At 39.4% G+C, this 19,244-nt stretch overlaps 3 protein-coding genes and 1 long non-coding RNA gene across 5 annotated transcripts; 2 read left to right on the top strand and 2 right to left on the bottom strand.

Moving 5' to 3' along the window:
* Positions 1–4,288: 4,288 nt before the first annotated feature.
* LOC118560878 lies at positions 4,289–4,695 on the top strand. Its single transcript, XR_004929664.1, has 3 exons — positions 4,289–4,399; positions 4,477–4,541; positions 4,663–4,695. It is a non-coding gene; the product is annotated as an uncharacterized LOC118560878 (long non-coding RNA).
* A 336-nt stretch (positions 4,696–5,031) lies between these two features.
* Positions 5,032–7,809, top strand: LOC105926285. Its single transcript, XM_021316463.2, has 7 exons — positions 5,032–5,074; positions 5,182–5,232; positions 5,328–5,357; positions 6,737–7,084; positions 7,188–7,226; positions 7,330–7,369; positions 7,515–7,809. The coding sequence occupies exons 2-6, from the start codon at positions 5,193–5,195 to the stop codon at positions 7,365–7,367; spliced, it is 495 nt and encodes a 164-aa protein (XP_021172138.2). The 5' UTR covers positions 5,032–5,074; positions 5,182–5,192; the 3' UTR covers positions 7,368–7,369; positions 7,515–7,809.
* Positions 7,810–8,082: 273 nt separating this feature from the next.
* On the bottom strand, positions 8,083–8,995 carry LOC105926283 (transmembrane immune signaling adaptor TYROBP). Its single transcript, XM_036127664.1, has 5 exons — positions 8,959–8,995; positions 8,821–8,871; positions 8,587–8,730; positions 8,382–8,449; positions 8,083–8,155 (listed from the first exon to the last, which is right to left on the bottom strand). The coding sequence occupies exons 1-5, from the start codon at positions 8,993–8,995 to the stop codon at positions 8,099–8,101; spliced, it is 357 nt and encodes a 118-aa protein (XP_035983557.1). The 3' UTR covers positions 8,083–8,098.
* A 3,168-nt stretch (positions 8,996–12,163) lies between these two features.
* On the bottom strand, positions 12,164–13,897 carry hcst (hematopoietic cell signal transducer). Of its 2 annotated transcripts, none has more exons than XM_036128192.1 (5): positions 13,809–13,897; positions 13,285–13,355; positions 13,075–13,095; positions 12,702–12,836; positions 12,164–12,606 (listed from the first exon to the last, which is right to left on the bottom strand). In XM_036128192.1, exons 2-5 carry the CDS (start codon positions 13,322–13,324, stop codon positions 12,557–12,559), a joined length of 246 nt encoding a protein of 81 aa, XP_035984085.1. In that variant the 5' UTR covers positions 13,325–13,355; positions 13,809–13,897; the 3' UTR covers positions 12,164–12,556. The 2 variants fall into 2 exon arrangements, with proteins under 2 accessions (XP_035984085.1, XP_035984090.1); XM_036128197.1 differs by lacking the exon at positions 13,809–13,897 and adding an exon at positions 13,594–13,800.
* Between the last annotated feature and the right edge of the window lie 5,347 nt (positions 13,898–19,244).

Here is a 19,244-nt window from a genome sequence, read left to right as displayed (position 1 = left end):
TCTCCTTTATAATAACAGACATTATTGTATTGTTTTTTTGGCATAATCTGCGACAGATGCAAGGTTGGACACAAACGTTTTAACAAAAAAATCTGAAGACGCAGTCAGATTAAATTTTGTATCCATCCATTCATCCGTTTTCTAACACGTCTATCCCTTGTGGGGTCGCAAGGGGTGCTGGTGCCTATCTCCAGCTGTCAGTGGGCGAGAGACAGGGTACACCCTGGACAGGTCGCCAGTCTATTGCAGGGCTAAATGGGGTATGTGAACAAATAGTGTATGTGAACAACAGTTATCAAGTTTTGCTATGCTGACTGGATTGGATAGACTGGACTGGACTGGGCCATTCTGCAACGTGGATAGCTTTGCTTTCATCTCTTCTACTGTATCCCCTCCTACTCAGTCTAACATGCAGCAAGCACTCTCATCCTGGACGACTGTGTCTTCTTCTGCCCAGAACTGCACATATTTTGGTTCTCAGCTATCATCCACCCCATCTGCTTCAAATGACTCCACAGATGACTCCCCCATTCCTGCTTCCCCCGGTCCCTGTCAATGTTCCAAGTGAGGAACTTTCTGCAAAAGGCCAAAGTGAGGAAGGCTACGGGTCCAGATATTATCAGCTCCAGGATGAGGTGGTGCGCTGATGAGCTATGTGGCATCATGGGACACATCTTCAACATCAGCCGGAAGCAGGGAAGAGAACCACCGCTGTGGAAGTCCTCCTGCTTTGTATCAGTGCCCAAGACCGCACACCCCAAATACCTCAACCGCTACAGGTCGGTGGCACTAAGATCTCCCCTGATGAAGATACTGGAAAGCAGGGGCGGATTTACCATTAGGCGAAACTAGGCAGTTGTCAAGGGCCCCCAAGTTCCTGGGGCCCCCCGATTATCCAGCCAGGCTTTGATAATGATGTAGTTCCCCCAGACTGAGAGAGTCCAGCATCATCCATTCTGCTGGTAAGCAGTCAGCACAATGTACTTCCTGAAGATGACCCAGCTCTGACCAATCAGCTGTCTGATCGTGCACGCCACTCAATAGTACTGAGAGGACCGCTCCAGGTGAAGAACAGGATCTTGCCATGAAATGGAGACGGGCGCAGATTTACTTCCAGCTATTATTTCATTCAAATAAAAACTGGAGAACAGATAAGCAGATCATGGTTTGTCTACTAGAAAAAGGGACAAAAGAAAACATAGAGGAAAACAACAAGAAAAGGGATAAGAGAGGGACAAAAGGTAGAAAAAATAATGTATGTCTATTCTATTAAAATTTCTGTATCTGCATAATGGGTCTGTTATGTGTTGTCTTCACAATTCAGAGGGCCCCATGTCTTTCTTTGCTTAGGGCCCCAAATTTCCTAAATCCGCCCCTGCTGGAAAGGCCGATCCTCATCCATATTCGCCCCCTGGTGAGGTCTTCACTGGATCCACTGCAGTTTGCCCACCAGCCTGGCATTGGGGTGGATGTTGCCACCGTCTACCTGCTGCACTTCTAGCTTACCTGTAGAACCCTGGGAACAGCGTGAGGATGATGTTCTTTGATTACTCCAGCACTTTCAACACCATTGAACCACAACTCCTGAAGGACAAGATGGAGCGGTCAGAAGTGGACCACCACCGGTCGCATTGTATACTGGATTACCTCACTGGTCATCTGCAGCGTCTTAAGACACGAGGCTGTGTCTCTGACAGGCTGGTCTGCAGTACAGGTGCACCGCAGGGAACTGTGCTGGCACCGTTTCTGTTCACGCTCTACACTGCAGACTTCTCCATCGGCTTACCAGGTTGTCACCTTCAGAAGTTCTCTGATGACTCTGCCAAATCAGTCTCATCTCAGACGAGGACGAGTCAGAGTACAGACAGCGCCAGCAGAACCATCTCATACCAAATGCACAGAAAACAAAGGAGCTGATGGTGGACTTCAGCACGCTGATGTCTTTTGGTGTGCAAGGGGCGCTCCTGGAGACTTTTTTTTTTTTACTCTGTGGGGGCGTCAGCCATCTTCTATAGTGTTGTTTGTTGGAGCAGCAGCTTATCTGTAGCTCAGAGGAAGCGACTGGATAAGGTAATTAGGAGGGCCAGCTCTGTCCTGGGATGGCCACTGGACCCAGTGCAGGTGGTGGGAGATAGCAGGACTGCAGGAAAAATGACTACATTGTCGATGTTATAATAATTTTGGCAAATTTAAACACAAAATTCCAATAATGCAACAACTTGCCAATATTGTAAAACAGTTTTTTTGAGCTAATAATATAATAACTTTTAGCCAGTTCCTGCCCGTCTTTTTAAGACGTCCCTCATTTCTGACAACTGTATTTATGAAAAGTTTCAGTTCAGTTTTACAAAAGTATCACAGCACTGCAACAGCTCTCTATAGATGGTTTCGAATGACCATGTAATAGCTTCTGATTCAGGAACCGTTTCTTTTCTTATGTTTTCAGTTCTAAGCGCTACATTTGACACTGTAGCTAGTGGTATCCTTTTATGAAGGCGTGAGCAACATGTGGCCATTAATGGTAGCTTGCACAAAAAATGCTGCTCCTCAGCTGTCAGGAACTAGAAAACAGGAACATTTTGCTACTAGTTTTTACAACAGTCTTGCTTGCCAATAACAACCGCGTGTTTATGCGCTGAGGAGGATACAATGAATGGTCTGAACATAATAAACATATCTTTGTCTCTGTCTTTTCAGTATACCCAGGGTGAGGAAGAGGGTCACAGGAGTCTGATGGATTAAAACGTTTCTTGAATAGAAGTGTTCTGGTTAAATATATAATTGCATTTCCAATAGTTGTGATTTTCCACAACAGTTTTGGAAGCCAAGTTTTTTTTTTTTTCTTTTCAAAGATCAGTTTTGCTTGATGAATGCACGAACCTAACAATTGACAAAATGAGAAGTTAATAGGCTCACAAATTGTTCCATTCTTCCCGTGTCACTGAAAATCTACTGTATTCTATATCAAAGGCCTACTCATCCAGGCAAATCTACGATAGCTATCACATCAAAGTTGATAACACTGCTGGAATAATATAATATTTTTTTATAAATAATAATACAATAACAATAATAATAATAATAATAATAATAATAATAATAATAATAATAATAATAATTTATTAACAGTAAAATTCATTGTGTTTTAACCCATTGCAAGCATCCCCAAGCACTGTTGCAACAGTCCCCATGCCTGGTGTCAGATGCAACATCTGTGTTTGTGCATTCAGATGCAAATTGTAACAAATATGCTGTCTTTCATGTGAAGCAGGAGCCAAAAACTGAGCTGAGAAAACAGCACTGTGGTGCATCTGTGTTCAGGACGGGGATGCAGATGTATGTGAGCTGCTGAACACAGGTTGCTCGGTTTTTGAACCGGTCAGTGGGGTTGTACTGTATCAAAGGCAGACCCAAAGCTTGCTAACAGCATCCTTAAACAGGTCTTAGTATTAGCTAAGTGTGCAACGGCTCTGTGTAGAGCAAAGTAGCTCTGAACTGGTGCTCCGTCAGACGGATGGGGGCATTGTCCCTTTTTTGCACAAGCAGAATGCACGTGGGCTTTTCTCTTGTGTCGTGTGAGGCTAATGAAGAAAGGTTTTAATTGAATAAGGTATGTTGATACACTTGGGATGAACATAATTATTTACATTCACCTTCTATACCCGCTTTATTGTTGTAGTGCCGGAAGGAGGTTTGTGCCAGTCTCCATCTGTCCGTGGTTCACGTACTGTTTTAGCTCTCTTAAAATGTTTGGCTATTGTCAAATTAAAAATAAGTGTTTATTTTCACTAAACACAAATATTAGATGTTAATATTTGACATAAATTGTCTTTTTGCTATTTTCTTCAAAATGTTAAGGTACACTTCAGTTGACCATATTTAGTGTAACCTGTCTCACAGGAAGGCACTTTTTTAAACTTATCCCCCTTTAGGGCCTTTGTCGGTTAAAAACAGAGCCGCATTTGATCAGTGGACATTAATGGGGAAAAAAAAGTACAACTTTGGTCTGATGCATTGATTCAGTGGTGACTTTGGTCAAAGTAAAGGTCAGAGGTCATTCTCTGAAGTAACCGGCCTCCTGTAATCAACACAAATTAGAGGGCAAGACCCCCCTCTTCTGTCAGTCTGCATGTCAAGAAATGATGTTTTCGTGTTGAAAGAGAATGAATGGGCCCTTGTAAACCTACCAGTGTCTGTCGCTTTTCTGCACAGAAGCGGCACAGTGTTCGACACACACAGATGGAGTCTTTGACTATAAGACTCAAACTGATCCATCTGGCTGCAATCTGTAATTATCTCTAGTAGAGCCTTGATGTGGGAGTGCATAAAAAGCCAGCCCTCATGAGCTCTTACCGCCGAACGGAGGACAGAGGTGGGGAACCAAAGGGAAAATGAAGCGGTAAGTTATTTTTCTTTTAGTCTTTTAATTCTTAGCGGGATGGAAATGAAATCAAAGCAACGTTTTCTTTATTTCAGCTTCATGTTTTGTCTCCTGCTGGTGCTGCCATTTGCAGTCACGGCAGTACAAGGCCAAACAAGAGGTAAACAACATAAACCTAATTTTTATGTCCTTTGTTTTTATGAAAACCTCAATTTGTAGTAAAAGAAAAATGTTAAATCGGGTGGAGGGGATACGCATCTAATCCCTGTTTTTTCTTCAAGCTCAAAGGCGTCATGTGTTGATCTTTTTAAACGGTGAGATTCGTAATCACTTTTATTCCTTCCACCATCGCCTGATGTTTGTTGTGATGATTGAAGTGAGCGTGGGTTTTTATGTTCTTACAGAGGCACTTGGAGCAACCACTGACAGAGCCACGCCTGCCAAAGTCACCGGTCAGTACATGCCAGTTTTGGCAAAATATAGTCAGGTCTCCGGATCTTTTTCGGTTCCCTCTCAAAACGTTAAAACAGGATAACAACTGGGAAGAGAAACCTGCACACGATCTGTTTATAGTTTTTACTTTAATGTTTACTGGATACTGAAGCAAACACGTGAGATTTTGTCTTTACATCTTTCTCACGTTTACAGCAAAGAGAAACCCATCTGATAGACCAGGAGACCAGGATTCCGATGGTATGCGTTTTTTTTTTTTTTTATATGTTAGCAAAGAATAAATATGTTAAACAATCAGATTAAAAACAAATTGCAATTAAAACAGCAGCCAAATATTTAACTTACAGATTTGTCTGAGATGGAATCAGCGGAGAGTTTTGTCACGCCTGGCTATCCAGGTACATTACATATATGAGTCATACAGACTGTATATTTAGAAATCATATTTATTTTCACACAAATCAAGTAAGTACATTTGTTCTTAATATTTCAGGCCCTGACCAAAGTGGAAGTGAAAGCAAAGGTAGGGTTTGAACCTCGGTTGTAAATCACCAAGTCACCAGAGTTACCGTGCCCTGCTAAAGTATTCATATCCTTCTGCTTTTCTTACAAGTCTGTCACATTACAACCACAAACATCAATTTTTTTTTTTTATCAGGCTTCTTATTTGGCCTGATATAGTATATTAGAATGGAAAAGATATATGATTTACATTTGTTGTTTGTTTTTTACAAATACACATCTGAAAAGTGGTCTGTGTATTTGTATTCAAGCCTCCGGGGTCAATGCTTTGTAGAACAAACTTTTACCACAACAATTACGTCTGAAATTCACTTGTGGTGTGTTTCTGACACCTTTTCCATTTTCCGAGACAGATGATATTGTCCATTCTGCTTCGCAACACATTTTAAGATTAGTAAGATTAGATGGAGAGCATCTGTAATCATTGGATTCTACTTTGCATTTAGGTTCGGACACTGGCCGAGCCATTCTGACCCACTATAAGCTTTGAACAATTTCTTTGTAGCTCTGGTTGTACATGTAGGGGTTTTGTCCTGCTGCCTCTAACAGGATTTCCAGCAGGATTTCCCTGTATTTAGCTCCATCCATCCTACCATCTTCTGTGACCAGCTTTCGGACCTCTTCTGAAGAAACTCATTGCCACACCTGCGAGTGAATAATGCATTTCTACTTAGGATGTGGGTCTCTGTAGTGTCACTATGAGCCTCTTGGCTGCTTCTGATCAATGCACTCCTTGTCTGGCCTATGAACGTAGAAGGACAGCCATGTTGTGGTAGATTTGTAGTTGTGACATACTCTTTCCCTTTCTGGATGATGGATTGACCAGTGCTCAGTGAGCTGTTCAAAGCTCAGGATGTTGTTTTAACATCTTTCTGGTTTCATCCATGACTGCGGTTGGCATCGTTGCCTCTGACGTCGTCTTGGCCTTCTTCCTCATCACCTCTGTGGTCTGCTGTGTTTCTCTGTCTTCATGATGATGTTTGTCTACAACGGATATCCAACAGAACTCCGACGGGAACAGCTGGATTGATCCTTAAAATTAAATCAGAAACCAGTGGGCTCCATTTTCATATAAGCTGTGATTGTTTGCACCAAATTTTACTTAGAGGTATAGGGTAAGAGGCAGCTGAATACAAATGCAAGCCCCATGATTCAGACTGCTATTCGTGAAGAGAATTGAAACGGATGCCTTTCCATTCGCAGTTATACAGCAGTTTGTGTTAGAATCTCCAATACCCCCCCCACCCCACCCCTCCATAAAACCTGATGAAATTTGTAGCTGTGACGTGGCAAAATATCAAAAGTCTAAAGAGTATGACTACCTTTGCAGAGGACTTTATATGTCGATTCAGAAGTCACGTGAAGTTTAATTCCTCACAGAAACATCTGAAGAACTCAACAGCGATGGCCGTATTGCTCCCAAACCTGGAGCAAAAGGACAGGCGCCATCGAGGAGAAGAACGCGAGTGGACACAGACAACATGCAGCCGCTGGACAGGACCAGCAAGAGCCAGGAGCAAATCCAAGGTCAAGGCGAGCTTCAGGGAGGCAGAGGACCGACTGATCCAGATAGCGAAGAGGAAGAGATGGCGAGGTCTGGCAGAGCCAGTCAGAGCACACGTCTTAGAACAAAGGCTGATGATGCGGACCCTGATGAAAGCAGGGAGACATCTTGGCAAAGCTCGGAGGGCAACAATGGAAAACCGGCTGTGGTGCACAACAGTAAAGGTAAGACCAGTGATCGTATTATAGGCGACGCGGCCAGAGGCTTTCAGCAGAAATAAAAGCTGTGAACGGTCAAAGATATTTTAAAAACTGAATATTCCCACAGAAAGCAGAGAATACATCAGCTCTGAAACGTACCCTTTTGGTAAGAGCTTGTTTCTCTTTCCTCAAGTGAGGAATTCAGCAACTGATCATTGATGCGTGCAGCCCTCCAGAAAATGTGATTTTGCTTATTTTTACCCTCACAGATCCCAGCGGTTCATCTGCTCCAGTCAAGTCTGCATGAAGGTTTGTTTCTTCTGCATTTCAATCCCAAGTACATGAATCTTGTCACGTTTCTTTAACAACGGACAACTTCCAGCATCGTCTGTGTGTGTGTGCATTCAATTCATCTGCTATGATTGTATACACCAATTTTTCCTATATTTCTCAGAGCCGCTTCCTTCTAATGAGTCAGGAGCCACCACGTGTTGACTCACCAGAGGAAAACAGGACGTTTCCAACAAATACTGGGGATTTTTCTTTCTTTTTTTTTTTACTACCTCTAAATAGAATCTGTGCTTCCAGTTTTTATATTTTTTATCATGTGAAGATATAAAAGAAAAATAAAGGTTTTAGTTGAATCTTTTGGTTGGGTGTAAAGCAAGAATTGGTTGCTTGTAATGAAAGCTGATGAACGAAAAATGTAACCGAGGTTAATAAAATGAACTGTAATGAGCTAAACCGCATTTATTGTAAAGTTGGATTTTATTTACTATTAAACATGAAAAACTATTTACAAATGCAAAATACAACGAATATCACCGCTCCACATTCCCATTGAGCACAATGTAAAACATGCACAAGAAAAAACCCTGAGGTACTCCTCAATGATTGTCATAAAGATTCTGCTAAATTACAGGTTCCAAAGCAACATGTATACAAAGGATTAGTTGTTGTAACACAGTTTGTTTAAACATTTTAAAGTTAGTTACATACAGGAAGTTGGGATTTTTTTTTACTGTTTTCCACATTCTGTCATTTCCTAAAGTGTTGAAGCTCATTGTAGATATCTGACTGCACTCCATGTAGTTCCTTGAAAGTAAAGAAAAAACAAATAAAAGAATTAAGCAACTATGCATTGCAATTAAACACATTTTTCAATATTTAAATAACTACATACAAAAGGAAACGCGTGTCAAATCACATGCATATGCAATCCATTACAATAGTGACAATTACTTTGATTGTCATTATATATTTTATAGTCACACAAAAATATTAAATAAATATATTCTAATGTCAAGGCTTAATATTTTACCTGGTATGGAGATTCTGTGACTTCTGGCGTCATTTTCTTTGAAGCAGATAAAGATAGATTTCTTCTACCTATATACAGGAAAGAAAAGGATTAATGCCCTCTCAATGGATCAGGTAAACAAACATAATGTAAAAAAAAAAAAAAAAAAGCTAACCACCACCCCCCCCCCCCCAAAAAAAAACACCCCAGAAATGCACAAGCTGACCATCGTGAGACTCTCGCTCCCTTCTTCTCCCTTGGCGACTTGCTAAGTAGAACACAGAGATGATGAGGAAGACGGTCAAGATAATGTCTGAGGCGAAGATGCCGACCACAGCGCCCATGTTTATCATGTAGCAGGGGCCACATTCTGCTGGGCGACATGAAAAAAGGGGATTTTAAACAGAGCAAAGCATCATAACACTGCACATATCTGAAGCAAATGGCTGAAGAGATTTACCTTGCTGTCCTTCCTCTGAGCCTGCAACACATAAAGGGAGTAGAACTATTCAAAGTCTGCATATATATATATATATATATATATATATATATATATACACACCTTTACTGTCAGGTAGTATGGATATAAATGACTCACCAAACATGGAGCCCACAACACAGAGCGCGTCGGGCATCTTCTCGGCTCAGTCCAAAGACCAGCGGTTGTCTTATTTGTTAAAAGGCTGCTGCTGTGGCGCACATAAAATGAGATGCTGGAGGTGTGACAGTCAGGCGGGTTCCAGTCTCCACGGGCTGTAATGTTACCAGGGTGGATGATTTTTCAGCAAACCGAGAGTCTGTTAAAGAAGGAGGAGCACGCATGGGGGGGAGTCCACTGACAGAAGAGGAAGTTGGTTTTCTTGTTTTGTCTCTTTCCCATTACATGTAATGTCGGTAGAACTGGCCTTTACGAGAACACAAAGTTTCAGTTTCAGCTCCAGGAGTCAGGCCGTGATCGACAGCATGTTGTAGTTTAAACACAGGGATCCAGGCAAAAGAAGCAGCAACCGGCAGCAGCGTCGGGTCACTTTTATCACACCGGCAGATTTAGCTGAAATACAAGTAATCGTATCTTCAAATGGAGTTTCCTGATGCTGTGTGGTTTAGCGCAGGCGGCTGGCCGCAGTCACAGGTGCCTTTGCTGAAGGCCCTTTTATCTGAAACGGCGCTGTCCTGTCAGCAAAAGGAAAGTAAACTTTTGGTGGGGGAAACACTTTTTTTTTTTAAATGATCCATAAAATAAAGCAGTATTTGTAGAAAATATCAAATACAGTGCCTTCCCAAATTATTCATAGACACGCAAGCAACACAAAGTAGTACATAATTGTGAAGGGGAATGAAAAGTAAAGGCTTTCAGTTTTATTTCCTGTTTACAAATAATAAGTTACCTACTTCTTTTGCGTGCTGTCGCTGCTGAAGAAAAGCATCATCCCAGCATAATGCAGCCCCACATGTTTCACCATAGGGGTGGCCAGATTTGTGGCACAGGTCCCACCTCACCTGTGCATCTCTGCAGCCCCTCCAGACTTACTACAGGCCTCTTGGCTGTTTCCCTGATTAGTGCTTTACCAAGTGGAGGACAAACAGAGATCACAGAGGACAGGCTAAAATGAACACGGGACAGAATACAAGAAATAAAGCAACACCTAAACAACAGGGAGATGATGAAAACACAAACATAAAACAAAGTCAGACGGACAAACAGCGGCACATAATCACAAGAAATAAAGGCTTGGAATATTACACTATGTGTATTCAATCTGTGCAATGCATAAGATTCCCTTACTCTTTGGTTGTGACAGTCTGTCAAATGGGAACCCTGTTCTTCTCAGAACACTTTATATTTTACATATCAGTTTATGTTTTCACATGTAGGTCTCTATCAAGGCAATTGAGCTCTATATTTCTGTAATAAATATAATTACATGTCCAAAAACATTATTTCCAAAAGTCTCAGAAGTCCAACAAATATCTAAGATAAGGCTGATTTGACAGCCTGTTATTAAAAGCTCACATCATTTTTACGGTCACGCTCAAGAGAGATAGAAGGTGTCTGTATAAACTCAAAAGAGCTCAAAAGCTGATAGATAAGGCCAGAATCAGTTTATTTTATTATGTATAACATTAGGCAACTGTGATGGATCAGCCAAATATTACCAGTATATAAGACTGATCTCGGTCAGCATGTTTTCTGGGTTTGACTCAAGAAGCAGTTTCACTGCAAGATTTGATCAACAAAGCAGGAAGACCTATATGGTCAAATCTGATCTGGTCTCCAGAACAAGTTGCTATGCTCAAAAGGTCACAGTACACCACAACGATGGAGTAGATAAGAATAAAATAGAAAGGTAAGAGCTTTACAAATTAGTGAAACTGTACAGAGATAAACAAGAAACTATCAAACCAAACATAAAATTATTTTAATGTCATTGCAGAAAAGATATTTTGTTAAAAAAAACTTTAAGGTGATCAGTAAAATGGTTCAGGACTAAACTGATGTGTTTAGGAGCCAAAATAAAACAAATACATAGTTTGATGTGAGTTTCTTTATTTGTTCCACAAAAACTAATTTTGTGCCCTTGAAACAAATGTTCCACAGTGATCATAAAAGATATACTTTCCACTAATTTGTTAAAATGTAATACATGACAACATTACCAGAAAGAGGTTTGAGAGATTTATTAAGATGGCAGTTAAAATCTGACATCAGATAATCTGTACAATAGCAAATTAATAGTTTGACACAGAAAGGCTAAAAACAGTCTTTTTAAAATCTCATTATTCATTTTCAGTGGGCTTTGTCTAATCTAATATATGCCAAAACCTTTCTGCAGGGGGCGCTGTTCGTTACTTTATTTTCAATGTTTACAGTTACATGTAAACAGTAAAGTCCACTTTTTATTTAAAAATCTTTTGGAAAAACAAAAAACAATAATAATAATAATAAAAGAATCCCAAATTTGACAAATATCCTTCAGGTCTAAATGCGACTGAGCCCCTTGCAGCATTTTCTGGAGTGTATGGTGTCCAGAAAATTTGTCTAACTAAAACCAATTTTATAAGTCATTAAAATGCATTCAAAATTCAGAACTCAGCAAATGTTATTATTTTTAAGATGAAAATGTATTTTACAAAATGTGTGTCAATGATTGTTAGCTTCCATGGTAAAAAAAAAAAATTAACTTACATCTCAGAAGTTAATTATATATTATTGCCACAACGTAATCTCACTTTGAAAAAAAAAAAAGAAATTCAGGCTTTGATTTGAGTACACACACACACACATATACATATATATATATATATATATATATATATATATATATATATATATATATATATATATATATATATATATATATATATATATATATATATATATATATATATATATATATATATATTGTAGGAATCGTTGCAGCTGTTGATGTTCATGCTTAGAGCCCAGGCCCTATGTCTTCTGTCTTGTAAAAGTCAGCATGAATTGTTGGCACCATATCTATCTTCAACATTGTGTTGCTCTTGGCTTTTAATCAAAATATATACAATGTTCTGTATTCATAGTCATAGTCCTTAAAGTGTTTTGACCATGGCACCCTATAGGGAGTAACACAACACACTTTTTGGACAGAGCACTTCTGATTCCTCTGGAGCCAATGGTTCACCAAACTAACTGTATACTCAGAGCATCCTTCATCCTCCAAACTGAGTAATGCATATATATATCTATCTATCTATCTATCTATCTATCTATCTATCTATCTATCTATCTATATATATATATATATATATATATATATATATATATATATATATATATATATATATATATATCTATATAAAAATATATATATACATAGACAGAGTATCACAACATTTTAATTGGCTGTTTTCTTTAGGTACAGACATGATGTGACACTGAATAAAATTTCTCTCTACTTCTATTCGACATGGGAAAGACGAGAAAAATTTAAAATGGCCGAATATGTATTAATATTCATGAGTCAGGAAATAACTCCAAGAAAATAGCCGCTTGCCAGAACTTGTCCATGTCTTCGATGCGAGCTGCAATGAAAACGACGACAACAACTGGTGTCTGGAACTGTAGTATCAATAATTATGGAGGGTGCGATAAATATAGCTGCATTGAAAAGCAGAGTGCAACCGCTCTCTGCTAATGATTGATAAAACCTTTTTTAATTTGGGTTCTTGAGGTTGGCCCGAACGTTCATGTAAACCTTGTCAGCTGTGAAGAGATGAAAGAAAAGAGAAACACCTCTTAAAATAAAAATACGGCATGGACAACGTAATAATATTTAACTCATCTCGTAAGTGCCTTACCATTATCCAGTTTCTTACGCTGGAAACTGGCACATCGGTAGGTTACGACCACGATGATGAGAGTCAGCAACAAATCTGCAAAGATTATGGCCGCTATCGTCCCCGGCTCAATTCTGTAGCAAGACACATTACTGTCTGGCGACCGGAGACAAACAGAAAAGGAGAGAAGGAAAGAAGTGGGTTGCTAGATGACTGAGACGACAAGAAACTCGAATGGAAAAAATGATCCTTCAGGTATTTTTTTCTTTTGTGTGGTTCTGCAGAAGCCTAGCTGTTTGTTTGTTTGTTTGTTTTTCTTTTTCCTGATTCTGAGAACACAAAAGGTGGATTTCAGATCTCAGGGTGGTGTTCATCGTCTGTGTGATGCACATACCTGCCAGAGTCACAGTCAGGCCTAAAGGAAAGGAAAGAAACAAACAAGGACACACCAGAGCTGAAACCTGTCACTGCTAATAATGCAGCGTTTCTGCAACATTTCCATCTAACTGAGGGTTTGTGGTTACATCTTCCGGTGTCAGACCACCTAAGTGTGAAGAGTTATTGTGCAAAGGGCAGAATGGAAGAAGTGTGAAATGACGCTTACAGCACAGAAGACACAGCAGAGCCGTAAAGTTGTTGGCCATTGCTTCGGAAGTCAGTTCAGTTCTGCTAACTCTGCGAAGCAAAACATCAAGAGACAGTCCTAAGAGACAGAAATTCTTCCAGTAAACAAGTCGTGTCCTCCAGTTTCATCGTATCTGATGGCAGGATTATAGATAAACCTCCTAAACGGTGTGAGAAACCTTAGGTTGGTATTTTCCACTGAACAAACAACCGAGTCGGAAGCGTCTGTGTTAGCATTTGAAAGAAGACAAAATAAAAAAATAAATAAAAAGACAAAACAAACTTTTACATGTTATCTCCAACATTTCCTCTCAAAATGGATCACGTTACTGAAACTAAAAAAAAAAAAATAGCAGATTTTTTATTAAGAGCTGCATTAAATAGATGAGTATTTTGGATCTAAAGCAGCATCTACAGAGCTTTGAAAGGTTTTGGTATAAAAAAAAGTTCAAGAAATAAGAAACGAAGAAGAGAAAGACGGTGCGAGAGACGAGCTCAACATACCTGCCGCTCTAGTCGGTCTCATGCGCTTTTTGTCATCCAAAAGATGATGTGAGACTGGTTTTGTTGGGGGGCTGGGGGTGGGGTGGGGATTCACCCTACTTCCTCCTGTGGGTTGAAACACTCTTTGTGTGTTTTTGGTGTACAACAAGAATGATGCAGTTTGCTTCCTTTACTTGCCGTTTTGTTCACAAGTATTACGCTCAAGCAACATTTAAGAACACACAAACAACTTCATAATCGCTGTCAGTGGCTGTAGGTTCAACTTTACCGTAAGCTGCACTAACGCCAACGGCACATCCGCTATGGCTGGGCGACAAAATGTGGGAGGGTGACAAAATGTGCGGTAGATTAAAAAGGTCATCACTTTGCTTCAATCTAATGATTAACCGTTAACATTTCGATGTCATCACTTTGGTAACTAACCTATTTTGTTCACAGCAAACCTGTTTGTATGTTCGGATATTTTACACCATTTGTTTTATTTTAGTCTGATGCTTCAGTGTAAGAGGCGCATAAGATTTGGCCGTGATCATAACCATCTGTCTAACATTGTGTTACATAAGATCAGCATCTGAGTTTCATTATGTAAATGCAATACCAATTGTAAAAAAAAAAGGTTTGTTTATTACAGTAATATACATTTGTGATTTTAAGGCCTCACATCCAAAAAGTAGGAAAGCAGAGCATTTGCAAATTTGTTATTTGCAAATGGATTTGATGGGAGCAGGACCAGATTGATCGTGTGCAGAGATTTAAAGAAGAGCAGCAAGAGCAAATGTGGTAGATTGGCGGCGCTGGCGAACAACAGATGGTGCCATCCAGGACATGTGACTGTGAAGTTTCATCCCTGCAGCCTGGATATTGGAGTGTTAACAGTGAGTTTTCATCCATATTATTTACCCAGAGAGTTCAACCAGTGTTATTTTAGCAACAGTCTACGTTCCACCATTAGCTGGTGCAGACTAAACTTGCAAACTAAGGTGATAATGTGTAGCGCTGTCCGTTCTGCACACTATCCATCTGGGTCTGCACCTATCAAATCCGTTTGGGGAAAGGGAGGATATTCAGCAGATCTCTCTGAGCTGATTGGGCAAAGTGACACCTAGTGCCCACCTATCAAAGGCTGGTTTTAGCCAATAACGGTATCACATTAAAACGTAAGCAGCAGGCGTCATAAGAAACAACAAGGAGTTAAGCTAGTCAAGGCACTTCTTGCTGTTGTTCTTTCAAACATGAAATTGCGGATACAGATGTGATAGCAGCAGCTGCGCGTGCATCCTCCTGCGCTGCCATGTTAATGTTGGTCCGGCTGTGGGCTCTTGCACCGGTATGTCCCGCCTTAAACCACAATACTGCAACGTGATTGGCCCAAACCATTTTTTTTTGGCTCAGACACAAACAGTTGACGCTGGAGCGATACAAGATGGAGTCTCATGTGTTTGCGAGAATTCATCTTGCAGGCAAGGTTAGGTTTTAAATACACTTTTTATGTATCAAATTTATGTATGTACAGATGTCTGTATTCATTTTTTTCTTTTATTGGTCTGAAGTAATATTCTAACCTTAAATGTCATGTTTTCAACCCCTTTAAGCGGGAAATCTTCCTAATTGACAAAAAATAAAGCCTTCAAAACATAGTGTGCATGTAATTAATCTATATGATGTGCTTTACTTAGTGAATTGAGAGACTGAAATAAATCACCTTCTCAATGATATTCAGATGTATTGAATGTGATTGTATGGGGTCTGCACAGCAGGGTATACCTCAATGACTGCTGGAAATAGGAACCAGACCCACTCCTGCTACCATGAATTGATAAGCAGGTGTAGAGGATAGATGAATGATCCTTTTGTGTGTTTTTGTCATGTCCTTTCTCCGACTGTAAATGGATTTGATGTGTCTAAACAATGTCTATTATTGCAAAATCTAATCAAATTTACCAACTCTTCTCTGTCAACCCAAGTCCAGCTTTATGTAAGACTGATTAGAATTTAATTTGAGGTTCCTTCCTATTTATTGTCAAAATGGTGTCATATGTGGCCAGCAGAGGGCCCCAAATAGCACCTAACAGTCATGGTTTTGGACTGTGGGAGGAAGCCGGAGTACCCTGAGAGAACCCACGCATGCAAAGGGAGAGCATACCAACTCCAGAAAGACCTCAGGCCAGGGTTCAAACCCAAAAACGTCTTGCTGCAAGGCAGTTGTGCAGCTCATCAGAGTACACCTCCGTGCCTTGTACCACTAAATGCTTAAATTACAGCTCTTGAAGCTGGAGCCACTTGCACTGATAGGAAATGTGCCAAATTCTTCTAATTTAACAGTATTGTGTGCTGTAAAGTAAGACACATTCTACACTTTCCCGGTTTTCTCTGAAACAATTTTTAAACATTTTGCTCTTCAACAAGTACGTTTTTTAACAGTACCCCATCCATCTCTTTTCAAATGCAGAACTGTAGCTCCAGCATGAGCTGCCTCCAGACAATGCAGTTCCTTGAATTATTTCTAAAGCTTGTTAAGCCTTTTTTTAAACTCAGCTCCAGCTGCATTAAAGGAAGTAAAGTCACAATCTCTTTATTAATCCTGTGATGTGTCCTGCCACCCCTTGTTAACAGGGCACCAAGAAGGCACTAGAACTCGTCCACCTGAATGAATGAAAGTGTCTTTGTTTTTAATATGCTCACCTATATTTGTTTTCGTATTCTTATCCACCATCCAGTTTAAAACAAAAATACTCCTCCTCCATTCAAGTTGTGGGGTTTTACATATATTTTTGGGAGTTTATTTTGTTGTTTACAAGTATTTACAGTTTAGCTTCATCCATGTAGCTGTGGTTTTGTACACATCAGGAAAGATTTAAATCATTTTAGAACCTAGGAAAGACAAGGTAATTTATCTTTAGCCTATTTTGTGTATCAAAACCTCAAAACAGACAGGGGGCGCACTTTCTTTTTACCATCACTGCCCTGATTTAAATACTTGTAGTTGATGTGGACTGAAAAAAAGTAGAAGATAAGGTTGGCTTCTTTAAAAGTGAAGATCCCTGAAATTTCTGTAACATCTATTTTTTTCTGATATATGCAGAAACATCTCCACTGTGAATCTTCTGCTTCCACACTGTAGGCTATTCGTGCATTTCTTCTTGACTAAGATCCCTGATTTTGTTTCTCAGATATCCATATTTTAGACAGTCCGCTGTCCTTATTTATTTATGCATCTTTTTTAAGCTCAAATGTTAAATGAAGGAGGTGAAATAAAAGGTACTGAGATAAAATGGAGCAGAGATGAAAGAGTATGTAGTTCTTTCAAGTTCAACCCAGTTTTGCACATTTTAACAAGCTTAGATTTATCAACTCAAATCAGATTTAACTTAAGTTTATATTTATCAACCCAAGTCAGCTCATGGTAAGTCATAATAAGTGCAGCTCCATGGAGTGGGCGTTCTGGCCAGCAGAGGGAGCTGTTGCACAGCCCACGGGCTGAACAGAAAACTCAGAAAACTCTCAGTGGAGTTTCTCCTCTGATCTATTTTTTGCTTTTTCAAGTTTGTCACCTAAAACTGACGGCGTCTTATGCTGCCAAATGACCTCAAATGTCAGTATTGTCAATATTAATTTAGATTACTTTTATCTCTGCTTTAATGATAAAGAAATAAAAACAAAAACAAATGAAAGATATATATTATTAATACTACTACTACTAGTGATAATAATATTTGCTGTAGAGAGCTGACCTGATAAGCAGTAACATAGGCTGTACTTAAAGAAAACTCCCTTTTGGTTGGTGGTAAAACATTTGCTGCAGTAACAAGACAATACAAAACCTTGATTTAGAAACCACAAAGCGCCACCAATCACTCCATACACGCTGCTTGAACACTACAGAGCGTAATATATAAGTTCCCAGGAAAACCCTTTGAAATGAAGTGAATTAGACCACGTCTAGCATTTAGTATGATTTAGATCCTTGTGTAACAAGTCATGTCAATCACTCTTTATTTTGTCAATGAGTTCTGCTTTTTTTTTTACTTCCTTTTTTTATTTGTCGTGTCTTTATTTTCGTTCCAATCTATGTTTTGCGTGTCTGTGGAGTATGTCTACACAGGTACATGTTAGTCATCTGGTTGAAAGACAAGAGCAGCATGAAGTTCTAATGTCGTTTTCTTTGAAGTGACGCAGAATTTCCTTCGTCTGCTCAGCATCAAAGGGAATCTGAAAGAAATCCCAAGTTCAGTAAAACACAATTAAATTTATGCTGAAGATGCTAAAGGCTTTTTTTTTTTTTTTGTTTTTTTTTGTCCAATAGATCGTGATACGACGTGCACGTCCCCGATACCCTATTGACAGAAAACCTATCTCCACACACGATCACTTTTGAGTGAAAATGTTTAAATCTTATCTGCCCTAAAGTCTCCCTTTAGGGACTTTTTAGGTGAAATCAAATCTTTTACGTTTGATCATTTATTTTCTAAGCATCGCCACGCAAAGGCTTGTGGGGCAGCAGCCTGTGGCCCCTGAGATTATCAGTGCCCTAAAATAGATATTTTCTCTTTTGACTGAATTCTTGTGACCAATATTGGTATTTTAATGTTCCAAACAGAGTTTTTAAGACCATATCACTGGGGATTATTGTTGTTACTGTTGGCTTGATGTGTGGATAGCCAAGATGCAATCAACTGGAAACAACGATCTCACAAACACGAACAACTGACGTAGTGTTAACAACAGCGAGCGTTAGGCACATGCTCCATGTCCTCTTTATGCTGGGTGTTTTTTCAGCGTACGCATCACTTTGTCACATGCAGGTCTAGCTTGGTTTCAGTTACATTTTGGGTCTATTTGCTTGGAAGAAGACGTTTCTAGAAATGATACCATGTCTATGACTAACTTTACTGAAAGGACAGATGGAAATATTGGTATGGAGAAAACTGTTTTCATGAGCTGACCTTTACAATCCCTTCAAGACGATGTGTACCTAACTACTAATCTGTTGTGATTTGCATGCTCGTAAGAAACATAAGTGGGCCAGGAACTTAAACTTTTAAACTCCAAAACCTTTTAAATAAAGCCTTTTGCTCTTTATCTGCAGTTCGTTGAACGGGCAACCACATGCCTTAACACCTATAGGTGGTGACATTTTCAGGTGAAAATGGCAAATTAGCTTTGTGTCATTGAATGTGAGCTGATGACTAGTTTGATGGAAAAAAAAATACAGCAATACTTTTAACCTTTTCAGTCATTTCATTTCTGAATTTTGCTTAAAGTAGAATATTTTGTTAAGTATTTGATTTCACAAAGACTTTTCCTCTATTAGGTTCATGATACATATAGGAAATGATTCTTTTTTTTTTATTCTTCCAAAGTAAGATTTCCTATGTCAGTTAAATCCTTCTTCCTCACATAAGATATTAGCTCATATCTGTCAAAGGGCTAAACCAC

The sequence above is a fragment of the Fundulus heteroclitus genome, chromosome 3 (genome assembly GCF_011125445.2).
Source record: "Fundulus heteroclitus isolate FHET01 chromosome 3, MU-UCD_Fhet_4.1, whole genome shotgun sequence".
Taxonomy (NCBI): Eukaryota; Metazoa; Chordata; class Actinopteri; order Cyprinodontiformes; family Fundulidae; genus Fundulus; species Fundulus heteroclitus.
Note: the sequence above shows the minus strand (reverse complement) of the source record. Positions and strands in the feature narration are given on the sequence as shown.

Bases quoted from the DNA above. Each gene is read 5' to 3' on its own strand.
- LOC105926285 (XM_021316463.2), top strand. From the start codon at position 5,193: ATGGAATCAGCGGAGAGTTTTGTCACGCCTGGCTATCCAG. The intron at 5,358-6,736 runs GTAGGGTTTGAA...AATTCCTCACAG, and splicing joins AAGTGGAAGTGAAAGCAAAG to AAACATCTGAAGAACTCAAC. The intron at 7,085-7,187 runs GTAAGACCAGTG...ATATTCCCACAG, and splicing joins TGTGGTGCACAACAGTAAAG to AAAGCAGAGAATACATCAGC.
- LOC105926283 (XM_036127664.1), bottom strand. From the start codon at position 8,995: ATGCCCGACGCGCTCTGTGTTGTGGGCTCCATGTTTG. The intron at 8,872-8,958 runs GTGAGTCATTTA...TATGCAGACTTT, and splicing joins TGTTGTGGGCTCCATGTTTG to GAATAGTTCTACTCCCTTTA. The intron at 8,450-8,586 runs GTCAGCTTGTGC...TCCTGTATATAG, and splicing joins GGAGCGAGAGTCTCACGATG to GTAGAAGAAATCTATCTTTA.
- hcst (XM_036128192.1), bottom strand. From the start codon at position 13,324: ATGGCCAACAACTTTACGGCTCTGCTGTGTCTTCTGTGCT. The intron at 13,096-13,284 runs GTAAGCGTCATT...CCTTTCCTTTAG, and splicing joins TCTGCTGTGTCTTCTGTGCT to GCCTGACTGTGACTCTGGCA. The intron at 12,837-13,074 runs GTATGTGCATCA...TCCGGTCGCCAG, and splicing joins CCTGACTGTGACTCTGGCAG to ACAGTAATGTGTCTTGCTAC.